Consider the following 23285-nt stretch of genomic DNA (forward strand, 5'->3'; position numbering starts at 1 on the left):
TTGAGAAGTGTGGTAGCATGCACATTGTGGGTCAGACGAAGAAATGAGGACATCAGAGCAGAAGCCAAAGTAGCTCCAGTTGCAGAGAACCTCAAAGAGAAGAGATTATGGTGGTCTGGGCTCGCGTGTAAAAAAGGAGAAGACAATCTAGTTAAGAAGATTTGGGACAGACAGGGAGTAGGCAAGAAAAAACAAGGGTGTCCAGCAAAGAGGTGAATGGATTGTGTGAGAGAAGACCTTCAATAGTCAGGCATGACTGTTGAAGAAGGTAGGAGACTGGCATTGAATCAAGAGAGATGGCGACAGTTGACATGACACCCTGGCCCCATGTAGAAAATGTGACAAAGAGGATTGATGATGATGACTGAACAACTCACACTGTAGCGGTTATTCAGTGATTTTACTGGTCATAAAAATAAAGTCATGCTGATACTGTAAGAGTACCTTAATAGTATACTAAAAACAATGTCTTGAAGGGGTGAGTGTTATGGCCGAGATCTATCTCCTTCAAGCTTAAACATTTGATGCCTCAGTTCTTTGCCAATAGGATTAAACCCAGCCAATACAGGGAGTAAATCTCACCAATCAGTTTGGTTTTGTGAAGGGTAGATCATGCCTGCCCAGCTTGGCTGACTTCTTTGAGTTAGTCACCAGAGCTGTGGATGAAGGTAAGGTGGTTCATGCAGCCTATCTTGATCTGGCCAAGGCCTTTGATACCATTCCCCACTCAGGAATCATAGAAAAACTTACTAAGCTAGGCATCAACCCCTATATCACTAGGTGGGTTGCAAATTGGCTCACAGATAGAACCCACAGTGTGAAAGTAGCTCACTCCAAGTCAGACTGCCGACCAGTCACGAGTGGAGTCCCACAGGTTCGGTCCTCGGTCCTCTCCTGTTTGGTATCTACTTCTCTGAAGTCCAGGCCAATATGAAGGGACTCTGGCTGACAAAGTTTGCAGATGATTGCAAGTTGGGAGCTATTATTAACTCCCCAAGTGATGCTGACATCCTACAGAAAGGCCTCAATGAGACCAATGACTGGTGTCAGAACCTGGCTTTAAGCTCAATGCCAAAAAATGTGTCTTCATCCCCTTTGGGAAAAACCCATTTCCCTTGAATTACCACATTGATGGTAGTCCACTGAACACAGAAGGCATTGTAAGAGATCTGGGAACGCAGGTTGACAGCAGCCTCTCTTTTGACCACCACGTTGTCACTGTGGTCAGAAAGTCCTTCTATGTGGCACATCTCATTACTAAGGGTTTTGCATCCAGGAAGAAAGAGGTCATTGTCTCCCTCTACTCTTCCCTCATTAGGCCAGTCATCGAGTACAACTCCCGATTTTGGCATGTACCTCATTAGACACCTGCAGCAACTGAAGAGGCCGTAAAAGTACCTCACAAAGAGGATCCTAGGCCTTAAACACTTGTCCCATATGGACAGACTCAAAAAACTCCAACTATTCTCTGTCTCATATCACCTACTTAGAGGTGATCTCTGCTTGACTTACAAAGCCATGTCTGACCCAGCTCTGTTAGAAATGCTACATCTAAAGAAATCACAATCCCTCCGCACCACATGCTCCAAAGACCGCAACCTCACTACCACAATCAACAGAACATGCTGGAGGGTCAGGTTCATAACCCAGACACTGCCCATGCTATGGAATAGACTTCCCATACATGTCAAGCAGAGCACCTCACTGGCCCTCTTCAAGAGAAATCTTGATGAGTGAATGGGAAGTAGAAAATTCGCCCCGGGGATCACTCCAGTGGCTCTACTCAACAGAGGCACTAGGAACTAAGGTTGGGTGACACGATGCCAGGGTAATCCTATGGGCTAGGCTTGTAAAGGTTCCAGGGCCATTAGCCTAGTACACACCTATGAACCTGTGAACCTATATCTCACTTTCACCACATAATGCTTCATTCCTGCCTTAAAGCTGTTCAGTGAACAAAGTATGTGTAATCATATGTTTTGCCACTAGATGGTGAACTGAGTCCACTGTTGGTTTGCTTCAAGTGCTGAGATACTCATCTGCTTCTGCTGTAGAGTTTTAATTACTTAATAAAAGCATGTGAGCCATTAAAGAAACTGGATTAATCAAGATGCAATACTTTGCATCCTGCAGATGGATGGATTGTTTCTGAAAACACTGCAGGAGTATTAGAGAAATCTAAATGTCTGGAGCAACAAGATATATAAACATACCTGTGTGTGAGCGTGTGTTAAATCAACTTTAGAAGATCGGGCAATCTGTTTTTCAGGGAGTGGGGAGGGTAGACTATTCACCAACATATTTTTCTCTAGAAAGTTACCAGAACTCTAAAAGATAAGCAAACCAACCAAATATGAGAAAGGCCAGACTTTTGCCTTTAATGAAATCTTTCATGTCGGCAATGTTTGAGATTGGTTCTGCAGTGTTTTTAATGGTCATAGTAAATAGGTGCTGAGACTAGAAAATCGTGGTCAGTTAAATCTTCTATTAAAATTGATTCTAAACTGACAGTATAAATCATGACCAGATACAGACATCTTACTAATGCTGTTATTTACATTAGAAAGATTTTTTTATTCAGTGCTTCAAAAAATGCTTATGAATGTCTAAAATATTTTTTGCTTGTTTTATCCACGTGTCTTTATTTCTAAATAATGACTGAACTGACTTCATGAGCTGTTGTTTAAGGAATTAATTCTGCTTTTCTGCAGCTATGAATGCCCTGTAATATGTTCTTTTCACAGGTGACTGACTCGTCAGGACACATTTTGTACTCCAAGGAAGATGCCCATAAGGGAAAGTTTGCTTTTACAACTGATGACTATGACATTTACGAGATGTGTTTTCAGAGCTGGCTCACTGAAGGTATGCTACAGCCCACAGTCATGGGTGTCTTGCTTGCTGTTATGCAGAAAATAAAAGCATTTATTCAAAGTAGGGAAACAAATGCAAATTGTACCACTTGGATAATAGCATTGCTTTGTTAATGTTTTGGCATACTAATGTGGGAGTACAATGCATTCCTCAGAACAGAGCAAATGGAAAAGAATATGTATTAAATCAAAAGCTGTGAAAGCTCAGGGTATTCCACCTACTATGAGGTGCACTCTAGGGCTGTGAGGAGGTACAACCAACATGAAAGTATGGACAGGAAGGTGAAACTCTCATTAAAAAACACTTAAAAACTAAACAGAGCATTTCAGAACATTCTCTTTTTTTTTCTTTGAATAACTGTATACGAGATCAGGTCTCTCATTTCTGACAGGGAGACAGTATCAGTGGACATGTATATTCTTTCGAGCAGGAGGAGAAGACTAATTGTCTGCATCATCTACTTGCTGTGTACAGCTGTCACCCTACAGTTCTGCTGTGACAACCTTACCACCTTCTCCACTTGACTCATACCATTATAAATGCAATGGCAGATTACTTTGTACAAACCTTGCAAAATATTGCTTCCTACAAACTACATAAGTGCATTCCTTGCTTTCACTGCCTTTGGTCTACACCGAAACATTTACCCTCTACTTGTAGCTACTGTTCTTTCTTGCACCACCTGTCCTTCTTGCTAAATCTGTATCTTCATGGTCCCCTTCATGTTAATGCAGACTAAGGCCATGATCACACATGACCTTGCTTCCAGAAAAATTTGTTTGGTTCAGTCTTCCTTCATGGTCCAACACTGCCATCCCCTCATCATCCTCGGCATTCCTGCACTGTGGTATCTTCATCCCATTAAGCACTCTAGAACTGCATTTAGTTGCCAGATGCAGCCTATACTGTGGCAGAACTATCCCTTAGTCCCTCATTTCTGTTCTGTCGAGAATGCAACCTATCATTCTGAGTTAAAACTTTGAAAATGATACTTCACTTTGCTACTACATAGCCGGCCTTAGGCATAGGCCAACTAGGCAGCCGCCTAGTGCGCAGCTCTACTAGGGGCACTTTTCCAATATTTATTTGGTGTAGGTAGACCAGGATGAGAGCACCAGTTGGTGTGGTGGGGGGCGCCGTGGAGCCCTTTTGCCTAGGGCACCAGTTGACCTAAGGCTGCTCCACCACACTTATGTCATGAGTGGTAGCCCTCTTTCTAGGTCATACTTATTAACCCCTGATCGATTATGCAGTATCTGTAAGTGCAGCAGTTTGTCTTCACTTAGCCATGTCTGCCAACTATCTTCCCAAACCCATTAGCCCAATTCATAGGTTCATAATTTAGTACTAAGCTAACTGCCCTTGCGAGCCATTTTAAGCCTAGCCAATTATCCCTTGTGAAACTCAAACCCTGCACCTTGTGTTTGTAAGACAAACACCTTAGCCATTAAGCCACCCTCCCAACCCAATTAGATGCTTTGCAAGGCTCATACCTCCATCACATACCATAGCCTTGATATGGGTATTGACTGAGAAAAAGATTGATTTTGAGCTTGATATCCATGACAAACACTTTAAAGAACACCATTCCTAGACTAGCCATGGAGGGCACCACTAGTCATATTCTTTATTCCTTAGCAAGGTCCATTTTACCACCACCCTCTGGGCCTTCCCTTCATACACCTGCCCACTTATCATACCATTTATTTTAATGTCCTGCTCCCGATTGACCTTTGAGTTACATCAGTAGCCTTCTGTGGTACGCATAGTTCAATGCTTTGCTGAACTTTGATATTGTATAATAATTAGGATGCTTTGTCACTTTTCATTGTAACATAGTCATAAAATTGATTTAGATTAGACTAACAGGATCTTTTGGCTTTCAACCCATGCAGATTCATATCTCAAAGTTGGTTCTCCTCTGGGAGTACTACAGATGTCTTCCTCTGAAAGTTTTCCACTAGGTTCCCACATATAGGATAAAGGTTTCTGGTCTATAGTTTCTAGGCTTGGTTCTGTTGCCTCACTTGAATGGCAGTTCTCAGAACATCTGGTACCTCCAGTCAGAGACAGTGATCAGTTCAGCATCTTGGTCAATGTTTCCCCAAACTGTGTCCAGATTCCTAACTACTTCATGTTCTACCCTGCTGACACTGATTATATCTGGATGCTTTTCCCTTCCTCCTCTCACCGTCTCTATCAAACCAGGATCCTCCCCCCTCATTCATGAAAACAGATACTGTACAGTTATACAGCAATGTTATTCAAATACCTTTGGTCGCCTTTTCTTCTATTATGTCCATTTCTCCCTTAGGCAGTTTGACCAAGTTTATGCCTGTTCTTTTCCTGTTTACATGGGTTTTATAATTTTAACTTCTGCTACCAGTTCCTTTTCTATAGCTCTTTCACCGAGTAATTTTTCTGGTTACCACTTTCCAAGTTTCTCTGTAATCTTTTCTTCCCGTGTCTGCTCTTTGCTTCTCCATTACTGGTGTCATGACATTTTGCTCTTTCACACCTTGTTCACCTCACTGCCAGTTCCCAATCTGCCTTCTCTTCCAATGTTTTCCTCATACTCGTATACTCTGCCTTCCAGCAGTCCACAGTTTTGGTTTAGTATGTGACCCTTCATCATGCCTTTCCAGTGAACCCCAGAGGTACAGTCACTGTTTACAGTGGTGCTTTTATGTTCCTTGCCATCTTTTGTAAAAGACCTTGATGTCCCTAATGAAGGCTTAAATGAATTGGGTCAATTTCTCCAGGTCATGGACATTGATTATTGCATTTTCATTTCCAAGCTAATGCCAGGATAGCCAAACCCACTTCTGCAAATTTGTCGTTTATCATTATTACATTTGTCTTTTTCTTGCATAGCATACAACTACACTTTCTTTAAAATATATATCCTCAAGGCATCTGATTACTGGTAGACTGAGTTTCTAAACCATTTTTTTCCTCCTTAAAGCTCCACTCAGACTAACATTATACTTAACTTGGATGAGTTCCATCTCTCAAATTTCTGTCTCTGCTGTTGCTTCTTTAACATCCTCCCTGAGAACTCTTTTAATCTACAGTCTAATGTACAGGGTCATCCTCAGTTCTTCCTTCTGTCCACTTTGTACTGTAGTATTACAAATCCCATCCTTTTCACTAGCCCAAGTCTAGGTTATTCCTGCTCTGTATGACTCTCCTACCCCTAACCTTGCCTGTAATTCCTCCATGTTGTTCCTCAGGCTCTTTGCTTTTGCATAACATTACTCTTCATGCCAGACATGTTCTAACCGTTTCCTTTTATTCCCCATCCTTTCCCTCTGTTATCCCACCATTCACAGATCCTTCTTTTCTGATACTACTGCACTCTACTCCCTTCTAAACATGTATGTGGACGCTTTCTTGTCTAGGCTATTTGCTTGCCTAACCTGTAAAGACAGCAGTTCATCCTTTCCTTAATGATACTGCTGGTCACTGGTACAAATGCACTTCTCACAATTCTCTGCACACACCCTACTTACTTACACATATCTGTAACACCTGGCTTTTCCCTCTGAATCATCACTTTTGCATCCTGGCATTCAATTTGCACATATATCACATCATAGACAGTAAAATGAGATAGGCTGTCTATTTTGCCCAGTGTGTGCAGTCATCATCCTGCAGCTGCCCTTTCCTGTTGCTACATGTTTCCCATGTAGACATCCCATGCTATCTTACACTAGTTTCTTATTTTGCATTTCAGCACCCATCCTGGCAGACCATTCCATCAGTACACCAACTTTTCAGTAAATTAATGCTTACTTAGGCCAAGATTAAAGCAAACCCCCTCTGTTTGTAGGTGGTGACCCCCTATTACCCCACTCTTATTTAGTTCTGTGTTTTTACAGTCTTCACTAAGAATCTTGCATACTTGTATCACAGCTGCCCTTTTTCCTCCAAGTTCTGGTGATTGTAGTCTGACCTCTCCCAATGTTTCTTGATAATGTCTTCTCTCCATCCCTCCTACCATCCACAGCCTTCTTGTGTATTCTGACTAATTATATCTCCTTATCCTGCTACAGCCTGCAAAATTGCACACAGTACTCAACTTGCAGCCTTATCAAGGTATATAGAGTGGCATAATAGATGTCCAGAGTTTATTCCTCTTAGAATGCAACACAACATTCTACTCAACCTAACCTCTCATACTGCAAATTTGTTTCCATGTCTTCATACTTTTGCATATTGCAGTCAAAACAGTAATAATGACCATCCCTCAACCACTTACTATACACAGAAATACTGCAAAGACGCAAGTATGTCCAACCAAATCCTTCTACATCAAACACAAAAAAAGTATTTACCCACATCCCCTGATGTACTCCACAGTCTCATATTAATGCAACAGCTAGCCACAACAGATTCAATCAAATACTGCAGTTAAATACAGCAGCAAGCGAGATATTACGAAAAGGTTGGTCAAGGGGGATGTATTTTATATATACTGATTCATTACAAAAATGGGCTAGATATACACCTCATTTCATCCTGCCCTGAAAGGAAATCATATACCTATCCTCTGCAAAAAAAAAAAAAAAAATTGTTTACTGCAAGGTCTGTACTGGCTTGTATTTGCTGCATACATATGTAAGGTCAAAGGTCATTGTCTCAAATGCTATATGACATGTTGTGTGGGTCTGAAAGGCTCAGCAACTGGTTGTCATTGTAAATCTGTCTGCTCTGCACTATGGCAATGAGTACTTTTAACAAGTGTAGATAGTATTTTATAACACCAAATTACTTAATTTACATCTTAATCTGTGCATTCATTCCTGTGTCTTTCTCTCCCAGTTTCTGTGACTCTGGTTCAGGAATGTGTTTTCAGTGTACCATTGCAACTCAGGCTGCTGCATGCCAGTGGTTGACAGTGTATGTATTTTGTGCTCTGAGGCTTCTCTTGATTTGGAGGGGTACTGCTTCAGAAATGTATTCTACAATTGCAAAGTGGAGAGACAATAATATAGTGACCTATCAACTGCTGTTGATATCTGGTTCTCTTTTTGGGTCTACATTTATTGTGTGTTCAGGACACCATGGGAGAATACTCCTGGTTTGAAATGTTTCTGGAATGTCTCTGGGAATGGCTGGGAAACTGTAAGAGATTTGAGGCATTTGAATGTGCCAATGAGATTGTGGAGTTCAGATTTTGAGTGTATTATTTCACATGTGATTTGTCTTTCATTAGGGATTGTGAACACATGACTCTGCAACTTGTCTTTGTTGGGTTGGGTGGAGATTCTGATAGTTTTTATGTTGAGGAAGAAATTTCACAATTACATTTCTAAGTGACTTCCAAATTATGTAGAATGGTGCAGTGTTAGAACTTTTCAAAGTAGTACATTTCTATAATAATTCCACTATTTTCAGTTTGTTTTTAACACTATATCATTGTTACGGTTTGGGTCTGAATTCATTACTTTTAGTTTAAGTATTTTAGACGTTAAATGTTTATCACATACGTTTAAACTGATACCATGTTAAACATTCTAATGAAATGTTCGTGATTTAGGGATATTAATTGTATGCACTTTTAACAAGCAATTTCAGTTTTGTTAAACATCAATAATATTTTTTAAAAGATCATATGTGTTTACTCAGGGATTCATACATGTGGCACATAATTGCATTGATATCTGCTAAATCTTGCATACCAAAGCCCTACCCGGTTCCAAACATTCCCTAATGACATTTAAATCCTGAATATTTTACTGAATACCTAGAAGACTCCAAGTATGGAGTAGGCATGGAAATGAATCTCCAGCATCCAAATCTACACATTTGTGAAGCACACAGTTCATTGTGCTGCACAGGATGAAAATTGGGGACTACATCTATGGTTTAATTACACCAAAATAAAACAGATGTCCCCAGTGTACCATGCAAACTGGTATTGTGCTCAGAATAACATGACTGAACCACAACAATAGCAGCAAAAGTATAGTGAATACTGCCTATCAGTCAGTCTTTATAAGAAGCCACACCAGTGCCAAAGGTGGAAGTCGTACTGGATAGAGTAACAAGACATGTCTGCACACACAGAGATGCAACATACGTCCCATGTATGGGAGTAAATGTTTGAACATGCACACACACACACACACACACACACACACACACACACACACACACACACACACACACACACCTCCCATGTATTAGAGTAGCATGTCCAGATCCCCTCATTTACATAATATGAAACAATGCTCTGCTGTGCTGTCATAGACAATACAGTTGAAACATGTATAGATTGCCCTTCTCATTTCAACAGCGATAGAAATATAATTTATGTGCTACCATCCTCCTGGGCCTGACCCCTATGCAGGCAATGAAGTGTAATTACATAGTGAAGATTCTAATGTGTACGCAGATATATACCTGGAAATGGATGACTATGTTTTTAAGAATCTTTCTAACCAGTAAAAAGTACTGTATGCTACAGAAAAACTCTTCCAAAAGAAACAATAAATAAATACAAATCTGGCAGAGGCAAACAATCACCTTCCACCCCCCCACCCCCCCACCCCAAAAAAAAATCAGCAAAAGAGATCCTCATCAGTTTGCTTGAATTCTCATGACTACTATCCCAGTACTTCTAGGAGGCAGCTTTGAACTATATATGATAACCAGGCAAACTTATTACTTCAGATAAATTTCAGCAGACCATTTCAAAAGTTTACTTAGTAGTGTTTCAATGGATTCTACACACTAGACCAGATGAAATTATTCCTGAGATAAAAAATAACCAGGAGTACAGCATTTGGCATCAGGATTCTCAAACAAAACAACTCTGCAGTTGCAGCATGTCAGTGCATCAGGGCTGTGAGACAAAACATTCGGCTTCTTTCTGTTTCCTTACCCACAATCACAAATGAGAAGGCCTCAATGAGTTCATAGCAGTGTGTATATTGACACTCATCTTGTTTGGGAGTGTCTGGCTTGTCAATGGCAAATAACCTGTTTCTGGATTTTGATTAGATAAACCACATTCCCAGAAGTATGTGGAAAAAAAAGTACCTTCAGAGTCTGTATTATATAGTTGCTATGCTAATAGCAGCACAAATAATCTAGTATGTTTTGCATCTTGGTTGGTTACAGGGTTTGTGCCATTTTGGACTATTTGTTTAATTTGAATCCCTCCTGACCCATGACCATTAAGCCCCCTCCCCATTATTTCTCTTGGGAGGGCAGCCCTAGAGCACATTCATTCTCTTTGAGGTGAGAGGCAAGCAACAGGAGTAATGCCATCACCTACAGTGGGGTCATGGGGGGGGGGGGGTTCTAGTCTCCATAAATTCCCTGTCTGCCACCAATTCTTGCAGTCCTCCACATGGGTCTTTAGTCCTGTCCACTAAGTAGTACGTTTAGAGGAACAAGGAGTAGTTGGCACCTACAACCTGATACCTGTACTCCCTGCTAAGCTTTACTCTTCTTCATCTTCAGTTTGAGCCCTTCACATTTTTTGATCTTTTATACCCATATCATGCTCTTGTGTATATTCTACTATGTAGTGAGAAAAGCTCTAGCTTTTGTCGCTGATCACAGTCTTCTTGACCATGGCATGTGCCGCACTGGTGAGGAATTTGATGGTATCCCACATTCATGGATAAAAGAGTGCTTAAAAATGTATAAGATACAACCTACACTGATCGACTACATTACAGTGACCATGAAACAGTGGCAGACCACTTTGCAATTAAGCCATGATAAAGTACAAATTATTATCCCAGGGATAGAAATTCAAAAGGGGATATTCCAGGCTGAATCTCACCTCTGCTATTCTGCCTTGCCCTTAACGCATTAAGCTGTCTACTTAACAGCTTAGGCCATGGCTATAATTTGGCTCCTAGAAAACAACAAAGTATAAAGACTTCTCATCTTCTCTTTGTCAATGATTTAAAACTGCATAGCTCATCAGATAAGGAACTGAAAGAACAACTGCAAGTTGTCAAAACTTTTTCAGAAGACATAAGAATGTCATTTGGTCTTGGTAAATGTGCAAAAGCAACTTTCAAAGCAAGAAAACTGCAGCACCAAGAAAACATCAGTTTGGGACAAGAATGTGATATAAAAGTACTTGAGCAAGAGGGAGTGTATAAATATTTGGGAATTGATGAAGAATCAACAATAAAACATGAACAAATGTGAATACAACTTAGTAAGGAATACTTTAGAATACTAAAATTAATCCTGAAAACAGCACTGACATCTAGGAGCAAAATCCAAACTGTAAATCAATTTGCTCTTCCTGTCCTAACTTACAGTTTTGGCGTGATTGGGTGGCCCCAAAACGTGTTGGATAGATTAGATAGGAAAACAAGAACAATTCTTCATGCTCACCAAATGATTTATAAAGTCAGTGCATACCAAGATCATATATTCCCTGTTCTGAAGGAGGGATGGGCCTCCTTAAAATTGATTACATGTACAGAGCTGCAGTCGTGGGACTGCACACATATCTGCTGACCTCACAAGACCCAAATGTAGTGAAAGTTTTGAAACATGAGGAGAGTAAATCTAAGATGACGTCTCTGCTTAATCTAGCAGAAGCATATCGGCATCAATGGAATTCAAACCAGAAGTAGATAAAAATCAGACAGCAACTGAATGTGCCAAAAAAAAAAAAAACAAAAGAAAGAATATAAGGTGAAGGGCCAGATAAGAAGGCAAGAAATGTGGAAAATGCTTAAATATAATTGCAAATTATAGAAATCTTCTGGGAGAACCTCATGTTGATCAAGAACAAATGCAGGATTGGTTAAGGAGAGGTGAATTCAAACCAAGAGATGAAAGGTTAATATTGGCAGCACAAGACAGAGAGCTATGTACACATTGGTTTACAAAGTCCATTGAACATGTGGGAAAAACAAACAAATGTAGTTTTTTTTTTAAACCAAATTGGAAAGAGTCACACACCTCATTGCTGGTTGTGACATACTAATGGCAGAAGGAGTGTATGCTGAAAGACATAATAATGCGGCAAGACTATTGCACTGGGAATTGTGCAAAGATTATGGTATTGAAGTGGCTGAAAAACACTGGAAACGAGCTACAAAGCATCATAGGAAATGATGAAGTCTACATCACATGGGATCACCTATTACCAACAGTTCAAAAGATAGATGCTAGAAAACTGGATATAGTGGTCCATGAAAAGAAGACAAAAGTAGCATTGATCATTGAAATTGCCACACCCAGTGACTACAGTGTCTAGCGTACAGAGAGACACAAAGTCATAAAATATCAGGATCTGTTGGCAGAAATGAGAACAATGTTGAAGAAAGGCACTCAGACAGTTCCAATAGTAGTAGGAGCAACGGGTCTTATAAAAAGAATCTACAATCGTATTTAGATGTGTTACCAATCCATGTAACCCCATACAAATTGCAGAAGGAGTCATTACTGGGCACACTGCGGGTGATGCAAAGAGCACTTTTGGCTGACATCAAAGATTGAAACAATACTAATTTCATGAACTTTAATTGTACTTTGGCTTAGGAATGGGGTCCATTCCTGTCATAGTATTAGAAACCCAAAAGATTTGGAGAAATTTAAAAAATGAAGATTAATAAAGCAGAAGTTAAACAAATAGAAGCTGAAGTTATGGAATACCTACAAAGGAAGGAATTAGTGTAAAAAGTCTAACACAGGTTATGTCACAGCATGATGGGACAGTAAGTCTTTGAAGTGAGGAGAAACAGGTGGAGAGGGAGAAGAAGAAAAATGGACATGGGAAAGAAAGAGACTTAATAGGTTGCAATATTTATGTAAAGGAGAAAGCAAAAATAATCAATACAAAAAAGAAGCACTAAAGATATTTGAAGAGAAATACAGGCAAAGGCATCCAGATATGGAAAATTTTGCAATACAAAAAATAAGAAAACAAAGGGGAGAAGTAGTAATGAAGTTAAAGAAATAGAAACAAAAGATTTGATGTTGTAAATCTTTATTCATTCCCTACTGTTAGGACTTCGTTTCCATCCTAGGAACCGACACGGCTGTTACCAAGCTCGTGCCAGCCAAAAACTCTCAGCTAAGACCTACCCATAATGCCTCTCTCATAGTCTCTTCAGATCTCATTTGCTGCATTCTTTGTCAGATGTGCCAAACCTTCTCTCTCAAGCTAAGTGTAGCATTTTTTTGTGATTATCTATATCAGTATCTCTTCTTAGTTAGTTTACCCTGTATATCTCCTTTTCGTCTGTAAACGTATATACCTTTTCTGTATCCTACTCTCTACCTTTGGTAGTTTCTACTGTCCCTCTCTCCTACCTTTGGTAGGCCCTTTTCCTACCACTTGTGGTATTTCTAAGTACCATTGTTGGTACTCCTCTCCTTTTCTATCTTTCTATTAAAAAAAAAAAAACCCTCTTCTCTGTAGTGTTGTTGTTTTTGGTATTTATCTTGTCGCTAGTGTGCCTTTTTTCATGATGTCTGAAAAAGCTAAGTTAGGATTTAAACGGTGTGATAAGTAAGGTTGTAAGATGCCCAACTCAGACGGTCACACTCTGTGTGTATATTGTTTGGGCGTTGACCATATTAATGCTTCATTTGTTCCAGCTTCAGCAATCGGACTTTGGCTGAACATAAGAACAAGTTGATTTTGAAGGGTATGATGAAAACTTCTTTCTCGGAGGCTCTTTCTGGGATAGAGGTCTCATCATCTCCTAAGACTAGAAAGCATAAAGAGAAACGGAGTCACTCGGTTCCTACATCTCCATCCTCCTCGGAACTGAGTCAACACTGAGCTTCTCCCGCACCTTTGGCCCAGACTACTTCAGCACCAGGCTCGATGTCTTCTCCCTCGGTGCCGCCCCTGATATTGACCCCTATCACTGTACCAGCTTCGGCACCATCCTCCTCAGTGCCGACCTTGGTCTTGACACCAGCTTCGACTACCGTAGCTGCATCAACACCATCCCCGGCCACGGTGCTGATATCTTATACTGCTCCACAGATAATGACTCCATCAGTTCCGAAGGTTGAACACCTTCCCAGAACCAGATATTCTTCCACTTATGACCCCTTTTTGGGACACCAGTTTAGTCCTTTTCTCAAGAGAGACTCTCCTTCGGCAGCTTCCTTCAGATCCACCAGGAGTCTTTCAGAGCAAGATGTAGTGAAGGTTGTGGACCAGCTTTTGGCAGCTAGAGGATTGCCCACCCCTGCTAGGTCTTCCTTCCCCCTTGGAATGGAAGCTTTCATGGCATATTCACCAGAATATCCTCCTCTGGCCTCTTCCCAGGCCCCAGAGACTTTGTTACCGATGACCACCCCGGTGCAAACTGTCTCGGCTCCGAATGCGGAGGTTCCCCTGTCGGCACAGATTACTCTTGGTGCAATGGCTCTGTTGGAACTGGCATACTCTTGGAGCAGTGATTGGGCTGTTGGCACCATGGTTCCTTGTTTGGCGCCTATTTTTTTGCTGGTGCCATCTATGGTCACGGCTCCACAGGCAGCTACCAGTCCTCTCAGAGCTCCTCACCTGGAGGTGGGCTCCTCAGGGCAGGGTGTGACCCCAGTTCTGAGGTTGTCCTTCTCGGTTCCGGGCTCCCATCCCTCCTCAGGTGGGCCTGCTTTCCAGGTGATGGAGAGGGTTTGTGCCTCAACAGGCTCACAATTAGCACCAATAGCATCGACACCAGAACCCCCCTCTAGCATGCAGCTGTCCCAGCCCCCTACTCTGGGATCTCGAGCATGGGAGCGGCAAGACCTTCCCTTGAAGGGAACACTTTCTCCGGAGTCCTCCTCAGAAGATTCCACTGTGGAGCCACGCCGGAAGAAACGGTGCAAGAGGAAGCACCTCGATTCCCCTGAGGAATCAATCATGGAGGACACCGATTGCAATGAGGGAGAAGGGTCCCCACGGTCTCCCCTGGAAGACGTCTCATTTGGAGACATTCTCGAGATCCTCAGGCAGAAGGAAAACTGGAAGTCCTCTAACCCTTCTTTTAGAGGAATCGGTGTTCTTGCCGGCATTCCGTGCTCTGCCATCTACTTCCTGGGTGACCCCACCTGTGGATGAGCTTGTTAAGCTGATCGTGCAGCATGCCTGGAAGGCCCCAGACAACACAGAACCTGTCCCCCAGAGGCCAGACAAAATTTTGTCCACCCCCGAAGACTAGCTCAGTCGGTCCAAGCAGCTAGTAGTTGATTCCATGGTCGTGGCGGCGGCCACCAAGAGGGAACTGGCAGAGGATAGTTCCACTGTCCATCCCCTGAACAGGGAGACTCAGGCTATGGACAGATTGAGGAAGTGGGCCTACACTTCAGCGACCTTTGCCATTCGATTGCTGAACTATCTGGCACACTTTACTCACCTCCAAAGAGATCTAATATCGGAAATATCTGCCTCTTTGGCAGGGGTACTGCCTGACGAGGTGAGTGACACTGTTGCCTCTCATCTGGCTACCTTGGAATCCACCTCAAACTCCTCGATGTGCTTGATATCTTACACCACTGAGGGGGCAGCTCGAGCAGCTGCATCAGGCATCGTCATGAGACGGCATGCTTGGATATGTTTGTATGATTTCGCGGACCCCTTCCTTTGTTAACGTGCCTGTTGACGAATCTTCCCTTTTTGGTCCCAAAGTAAGAGACACACTGTCACTTAGTGAGAAGGACGGGAAGACCTTGTCTGCTGTGGGCATATGTTTTTCCACCCCCAGAGATCCTATTCCAGGAATCAGAGGGGAGGAAAAATGTGGTTCAAGAAGTCCCAAGGATCTTTTCGTGACACTCATGGTGAACAATCCCCCCAGGGCAGAGGGGGAAACTCATCCAGAAGACACCCCTTTCAGGGCAGAGGGGGACCACGCAACCAGAGCACTAGAGATTCCATCTCCAGCTGACCCTACCAGCACTCCTGAACAGAGGCCCGATTGCTTTCCACTCGAAGCAGTCGGGGGTTGATTTTCTCTGCATGTAAAGGCCTGGCAACTCATAACAACAGATTCTTGGGTGCAGAGAATAATATCCAGAGGCTACCATATCCCATTCGATCATATTCCCAGACTCATCAAACGAATCCCCAGTGTTCCACCCAGTCAGAGGGAGGCAACAGCCTTAGAAATCGAAAAGCTGCTAAGAAAAAGAGTCATCCAGCCAGTCCCACCAGACCAGAGAGGATCCGGGTTTTACTCGAGGTTCTTTTTAGTGCCAAAAAAGACAGGGGACTGGAGACCAATCCTGGATCTCAGCTTACTAAAAAATTCATAAAACCTCAAAAATTCCGGATGGTCACTGTACAGTCTATCCTCCCCTTTCTAGGGAAGGACAACTGGATATGCTCTATAGACCTCCAGGACACATATTACCACCTAAAGATAGACAAATGCTCCCGGAGGTTTCTCTGCTTCCGGCTGGGAGCCAATCACTATCAGTTCAGGGTACTGCCATTTGGTCTTTTGAAAGCCCCCAGAGTGTTCATCAAATGTATGGCAGTCATAGTAGCTCATCACTGACAAGGATTCCAAGTGTTTCTATACTTAGGTAATTGGCTCCTTGCCGCCATGACCAGGAATCTTTTCATTCACAGCCTCTTTTACACTAAAGGCCTTGCTCTTCGCTTAGGTATCACGATCAACCTGGACAAATCTCAAATGTCCCCAACAAGAGCACTGGAATTCATTGCAGCGATCTTCAACACAACATCCTGTCAAGCTTCCCTTCTTCCTCACAGGTTCTCAAAAATAAGAAACCAGATTCAAGTCCTCCTCCCACAGACATTTGTACCAGCACGCCTCGTACTACAACTATTGGGATCTATGGCAGCAACCATTACCTTAGTTCCACTGGTTCCTTTCATCACAGTGGTCGTTCTTAACCCACCCACTCGACCACATGATACGCCTTATAAACCTTTGCAAGAAAGAAATGCTTTGGTGGATGAAGCCAGAATCAAATCTTTGGTGTCGACCATTTTGTCTTCCCCAGCCCAGGGCCACGGTGACCAAGGACGCTTCCCTGCTGGAGGGGGGGGGGGGGGCATTTCCAGGGAAAGACAGTCCAAGGCACCTGGTCCCCCATGGAGCCAATTTGCACATAAATTTCCTGGAATTGAGGGCAGTTCTCTTAGCGTTAAAAGAGTTCCACACATCCCTTCTTTCCGGGACTATTGCAATTCAATCGGACAACATGTCAGTTGTCTGGTACATCAACAAACAAGGCGGAACCAGGTCTTAGCCCCTGTGTCGGGAGGCCATGAGAATTTGGCACTGAGCAATAGCTTCCAACTGCTTTCTTATAGTAACACATATTCCCGGGAGCTCCAACCTTATTGCGGACAATCTGAGCAGGAACATTCTGATGCGTCATGAATGGTCCCTCAGTCCTGTAATAGCGGATTAGATCTTCTGCCATTGGGGCAGGCCTTGCTGCGACCTGTTTGTTTCCCCCCAAGCAACAAATGCAGAAGCTACTTTGCCCTGATCCCCCCTCAGGGGGAGTCACAGAGGGATGCTCTGACGCATAATTGGCTCCCAGGTCTGCTGTATGCCTTTTCCCCGTTTCCCCTCATCCTGAAATTCCTCCAGAAAGCTCGAAGGTTGAGAAGCAAAGTGATCCTCATTGCCCCTTATTGGCCGTTTCAAGTCTGGTTCCCTTTCCTATGGCCTCATCTGATTCACAGCCTGTGCATCCTAGATCAATCCCAGGGTCTGCTATCTCACCCTCAGGGACTGGTTCACCCCAACCTCCAGAGCCTCAAGCTCACAGCTTGGTGTCTTCACTTCCGATGATTGCCAGGCTACCTAATATTTCATCTCTTGTTCGTGAGATTCTTCTGGCTTCATACAAACCTTCCACCAGGAAAATTTATTCTAGTAAGTGGGCTAGGTTCTCTATATGGGCTAAAGATCATAACATAGACCCCTACTCCATACCTATTCAGAAGATTCTGCAGTACCTGACTACCCTATTACATGCAGGAGCCTCAGCATCAACAATCACTGTGCATTTAGCAGCTATCGCTAACTTTTACAATGGATTCGATAATGCTTCTGTTATGTCACACTGTCTGTGCAAAACCTTTTTGAAAGGAGCATTACATGTTAAACCTCCTGTCAAGCCCCCTATAGAACTTTGGGACTTGAGTTTGGTGCTTAAGTCGTTAACAAGCCCTTTCAAACCTTCTAATTCCTGTGATATGAAATTTTTGTCTTGGAAGACTCTACTTCTAGTAGCCCTTACCTCAGCGAGAAGAGTATCTGAGTTGCAGGCCTTGAGTGTCAAGAAACCTTACTTGATTTTTCATAGGGAAAGAGTGTCCCTACGTACCGACCCATCCTTTTTGCCCAAGGTCATTTCTGGGTTTTCAATTAACCAATCTATTGACCTGCCGTTTTTTTTTTTCCCCCTCAGCATTCAAATAGAGAGAATATCTTTTGCATACCCTTGATGTTTATAGGCAACTTCGTTTTTACTTGGACAGAACTAAATCTTTCAGAAAAATGGATCAATTGTTTGTGGCCTTTGCAGAACCCAGATTGGGTTGGCCTGTCTCCAAAATGACTCTATCTTCTTGAGTTAGAAATGCCATTACCTTTATCTACCTCCAGAATAAAGTCTTTACCTTCCAGATTAAAGGCTCATTTGACTAGATCGATGGCTACTTCAGTGGCTTTTCATTCCAGAGCCTCTATGGATGATAACTGCGCAGCAGCCACTTGGGCAAGACCTCATACCTTTATCACTCATTACAAATTGGATTTGGCCTCCAGGGGACAGGCATTTTTTGGTTCTATGGTTCTCAGGAATATCTTTCCTTAGGGCCACCCAGGTCTCAAGTAGCTGGGGACTCGGTCCTAACAGTAAGGAATGAATAAAGATTTACAACATCAGATAAAGAAGTTATATCTTACCATAACGTTCCATCTGTGTTGTAGATCTTTATTCCTTCATTACTTCCCGCCCTCCTTCCCCTGCCTAGACTCCTGGTGGACTTTAGGATTTCCTTAGTTAAGGTATTTGCTCAGACAGAGCCTCCTACTGTCTATTTTTTATTATTTCTATACTATAGGGATGGGCAAACTCGATCTGAAGAGACTATGAGAGGGGCATTATGGGTAGGTCTTAGCTGAGAGTTTTTGGCTGGCATGAGCTTGGTAACGGCCATGTCGGTTCCGAGGACGGAACTGAAGTCCTAACAGTAATGAATGAATAAAGATCTACAACACAGATCGAACGTTATGGTAAGACATAACTTCTTTTTATGAATTAACTGCAAAGTGAAGGATTTAGTGTGAAAAATCCAACTCTGGTACTATTACAACATGGTGGAATGACGAGTTCACAAATTAAGGAGAAAGAGGTGAAATTGGAAGCCACTAATCACTTGCCATCTGGAGCCTTCTGTAGGAAACCAGTACAAAAGTTCATTTGGAGTTGCACAGCAAGGGATGGAGCAACTCTGATGCACTAATAGGCCAGTGAGTTCCCATATGAAAGAGCAATATATGCCGCAGGATGCAGCTGAAGAGAATATGTCATAGGAAGATATTCTGTAACTTTCTAGTAGAATCCCTGCAGGAAACAGAGAACAAAGAACGTGCCCTCAGTTTAGAAGAAAATGATCTAAGGGAAGAGTTACTTAATTGAATAAAGATGGATAGTTATTAAGATTGATGAAATAGATTATAGAAAGTCAGTAAGACTCTAAATGCTAGATGTCTTATAAAACAAATGATCACAGTAATCAAGACTATTAACAGGAATTTAACAGAAATTCATGAGATATAACAGATGTAAATAAGATATATTAATGTCCAGCTAAGTTAATAACAGATAAAGTCTTACCACAAAAACATAGAGAAGTAAAGGAAAGGAATCCAATGCCATCATAGTAGCAACGAACAGAGAAAACTATAAAGCATATTATGATTGATGAAAGAAATAGATTGCAGAAAGTCGCTAACACTCTAAATACTAGATGTCTGATAAAACAGATGATCACAGTAATCAAACTATTAACAGAAATTCAAGCGATATAACAGAAGTAAATAGAATATGTTACTGTGCAGCTAAATTAATAACAGATAAAGTCTTACCACAGAAACATAGAGTAGTAAAGGAAAGGAATCCAATGCCATCATGGAAACAACAAACAGAGAACACTATAAAGCAACTAAGACAAGAAGTGTCACTGTTAAGAGAGTACAGAAGAGGGAAAAGGTAAACTAAAATACTTAGAAAGGTAGACGTGATAAAAGCAACATGCAGTATCAAAACAGACCAGGATCTATCATACACTACTGCAAATAATAAACTAAATATACTGGCACAGGCAGAAAAACTTAAAAGATATGCAGAGAAATATAAAGTACAAAACAAGTAATTCGTTCATGACCAAAAAAAGTTTTACAGAGAATTGGCAAACAAAGCAAAAGGAATAGAAACACCACCAAAAAATAGAAATAGACATATTTTGTGACATCTATGAAAACTCTTTGGAACATAACAAAGATGCTGATTGGATAAAAGAAGTGAAAGAAACAGTAAGAAGTTCAAATGTATAGGATATGAAATGAGAAGAAGTAAAGGGCAGAGAAACTGAAAATAAATTAAGAAAAGCTCCTAAATGGAAAACCTCAGGCCCAGATGCAGTACCTAACTTCCAATTAAAAGTATTAATTAACATCTTTACATGAACTACATGACTAAACTGTACAATACAATCAACAGTAACGCAAGTTTGTCAGTAACATAAAAATCCTACTTTAATATGCTAAATGTAGACTTCTGTTTCTCTTTTACTGTAAAAATACTACTGGATAATAAATAATAACTGTAAATAATAAAATACTAATCTTCTCAAATGTAAAAAAAAAAATTATTATTGATATTTTTTTTACAGGTCTATATTAAATCGGCGAAATGGCATTACAGCGAATGCCATTTCGCCAACACATATATAGCCCAAAGTCTGAAAATAGCAAAGGCTCAGGCCAGTGATTTTTTTTTTCCCATGGAAAAAAATCACTTGGCCTGAGCCATAGTACTGCCCTTTACCCCACTGTAGTGCGATCTCAGAGTTGGTATATTTAGTTAGGGGGGTGTGGGGCGAAGCTCCCCACTTAGCTTTGTTTTAAATTGTGTGTGTGTGTGTCTTTGGTACTAGCAATTTCTTTCCCAGGGAAAGAAATTGCTGTTTTGACCGTTTGCGGTTTAGCTCGTTCGGTCTTTATGCGTCGCTAAAGAGGCGTTTAATGTAACACCTCTTCGCGATTTTAATATAGACAATTTTTTTACAGCCGAGACGATATTAGTATTTACTATTTTTATTATTTATTATCCAACAGTATTTTTACAGTAAAAGAGAAACACAAGTCTACATTTATTATATTAAAGTAGGAGCTCTTTAAGAATGTTTCAATGGATTTTTATGTTACTGACACACCTGCCTTACTGTCGATTGTATTGGCCCGTTTAGTCATGTGATTTATGTGTGTAGTGTTTTAAATAGTGTAGTGTGGTTGTTTAATAATGTTTCTAAAGAAGTTCTAAAAGGTAATTAAATAGAACGAAAGTGCTAAAGTTCGTGTCCGGATCCTTTGTTCCTCACATGTCTCATTTTAGTTTTTATTTATACTAGTTGCCTGAGTTAGTTACAGACACCAACATTGTTAACGACAGGAAAAAAGCAATACTCCTCATTAAAAGTGAACTGCAAACTTTTTGGCTTGTTATTGTGTCATCTGTTCCTCATTTGTGCATTTGGCTATATAATGGGAACCTGCACAAACATATACTGTGTAAAGCTGGATGGAAAATCTAAAATGCCTGGATTCCTACATGATTCCAGTAATCACACTGCTATCAACCAGCCTTTCCTCTATAACTAAGATCATCACAGTCACAGAGCTTCTTCTGATGCTACCAAGGGAAATAAACATTTTTTGTGTAACATGGCCATAATAAGGGCTTTGTAGGAAAACAATGCTTTACCTTGGTAGCTGTCATCTGTGTCATCTGTCTGAATCTCTTGAAGGCTGGATGTCAGAGCAGCTCCATTAATCTGTAAAAGAAATACTTAAACACACTGCTGTAAAGTAAATCAGTGCAATCACAGTACAAAAGCATTCTTCAGATTATAAACAGTATGTGTGTACGTATGCTAATGTATGTGTGAAGTATTCACAAAGAAATTGAAATCTCTTAAATGCTCAGACCACCCATTTAAAATGGCATCTGACTACTCATAAACTGGGTTCATCTTCGATCTGTATACAGAAACTTTTTTGGCTCTCTGTCTCCAACCCTGTAGCCAATATTATAGCTTCAGTGACCTGTTTACTCACCCACCCCCTATGTTGATTGGGCATAGCCACTGTAGGTGAGGCAAAATTTGAAAGGTGCCGGCCCATTATCCTGAGATGACTGGGTTTGTAGTTTTTAATCACCTAGCTTTAAGTTTTTGGCTTAAGTATACACAAAGCACTCAGTGGAATCAGAGAGTACAGGTATGCATGCTTCCTTATATGTCACTCCAATAGTCTTTCTACCCATGTTGCTTAGAGAGAACGTGCATCTTAATTGTTGACTGTTATCCATCACTAAGGATGACAGCTTGGGAGATCTCCACGAATCCTCCCCATAAGGAATACAAACAGGTTGTCTGCCTCATTCTTTCCTTCCCCAGCTAGGTATCTTATGTCTGAACTGCTAATTGAATCCGTTTTTATTCTTTCTATGTAATGTCTGTCAACCATCAAGTGTACTCCGAATCAGACATGCTCTTTCATTTCCTTCAACTGATAATTTCACTTGGTATCAGGGCATGGGATGTCCAGGAATGGGAAGGTGGGCTGACAATCTGGCAGCCGTGAGGGTGCTTTGTGCCCTCACTGGCATCTTGGCAATGAGGGGTGTATGTTTTAACCTAGCCTCACTCCCTGACACTTTCCTTATATGGGTGCTTGCTATGCCTAACACTTGCCACCTTGAAGCCACATATTTACATTCCAGCATCTCCTCTAAAGGGATTTATGCAGTTTACAGCCAGCTCCACTTTGCCGCATTGTGCCCCATCATGCCTATCCTACCCTGCAACTCCATCATGTACCTGATCTGCTAATCAAACTCAGATCACCTGGGCCATAGTCAGGGCTTTATTCCTTAACCTCCAAGTGCTGGAGGATATGAGAAGCACAGGTAAAACACCTCATCTCTATGCCAGAGAGGCAGCAGCTGTGAAAATAAACTTAATCTTAGGCATGCTTTGCCCTTTATTACAGATCTGACAAAATATAGGACACATACAGATAATGTCAGTAAATAAATAAATAAACTTAAAGTGTTCCACTAGCATTCGATAAAAGACTCCCTATCATCTGAGGATGTTTTCCTTTGCTGTAATGTTAAAGATACATCCTGAGGCTTGCCTT

General features: G+C 41.4%; 1 protein-coding gene across 1 annotated transcript in view; it reads left to right on the top strand.

The window, feature by feature from the left end:
- LOC122807176 (transmembrane emp24 domain-containing protein 10-like) overlaps nt 1–23285 on the top strand; it is a 100232-nt gene that overhangs the window by 23869 nt on the left and 53078 nt on the right. The window contains exon 2 of the mRNA XM_044078214.1: nt 2745–2865. Within this exon, the coding sequence (XP_043934149.1) occupies nt 2745–2865 (121 nt within the window). The remainder of the gene's footprint in view (nt 1–2744; nt 2866–23285) is intronic.

The sequence above is a fragment of the Protopterus annectens genome, chromosome 7.part0, assembly GCF_019279795.1.
Source record: "Protopterus annectens isolate FY-2018-M chromosome 7.part0, PAN1.0, whole genome shotgun sequence".
NCBI lineage: Eukaryota > Metazoa > Chordata > Ceratodontiformes > Protopteridae > Protopterus > Protopterus annectens.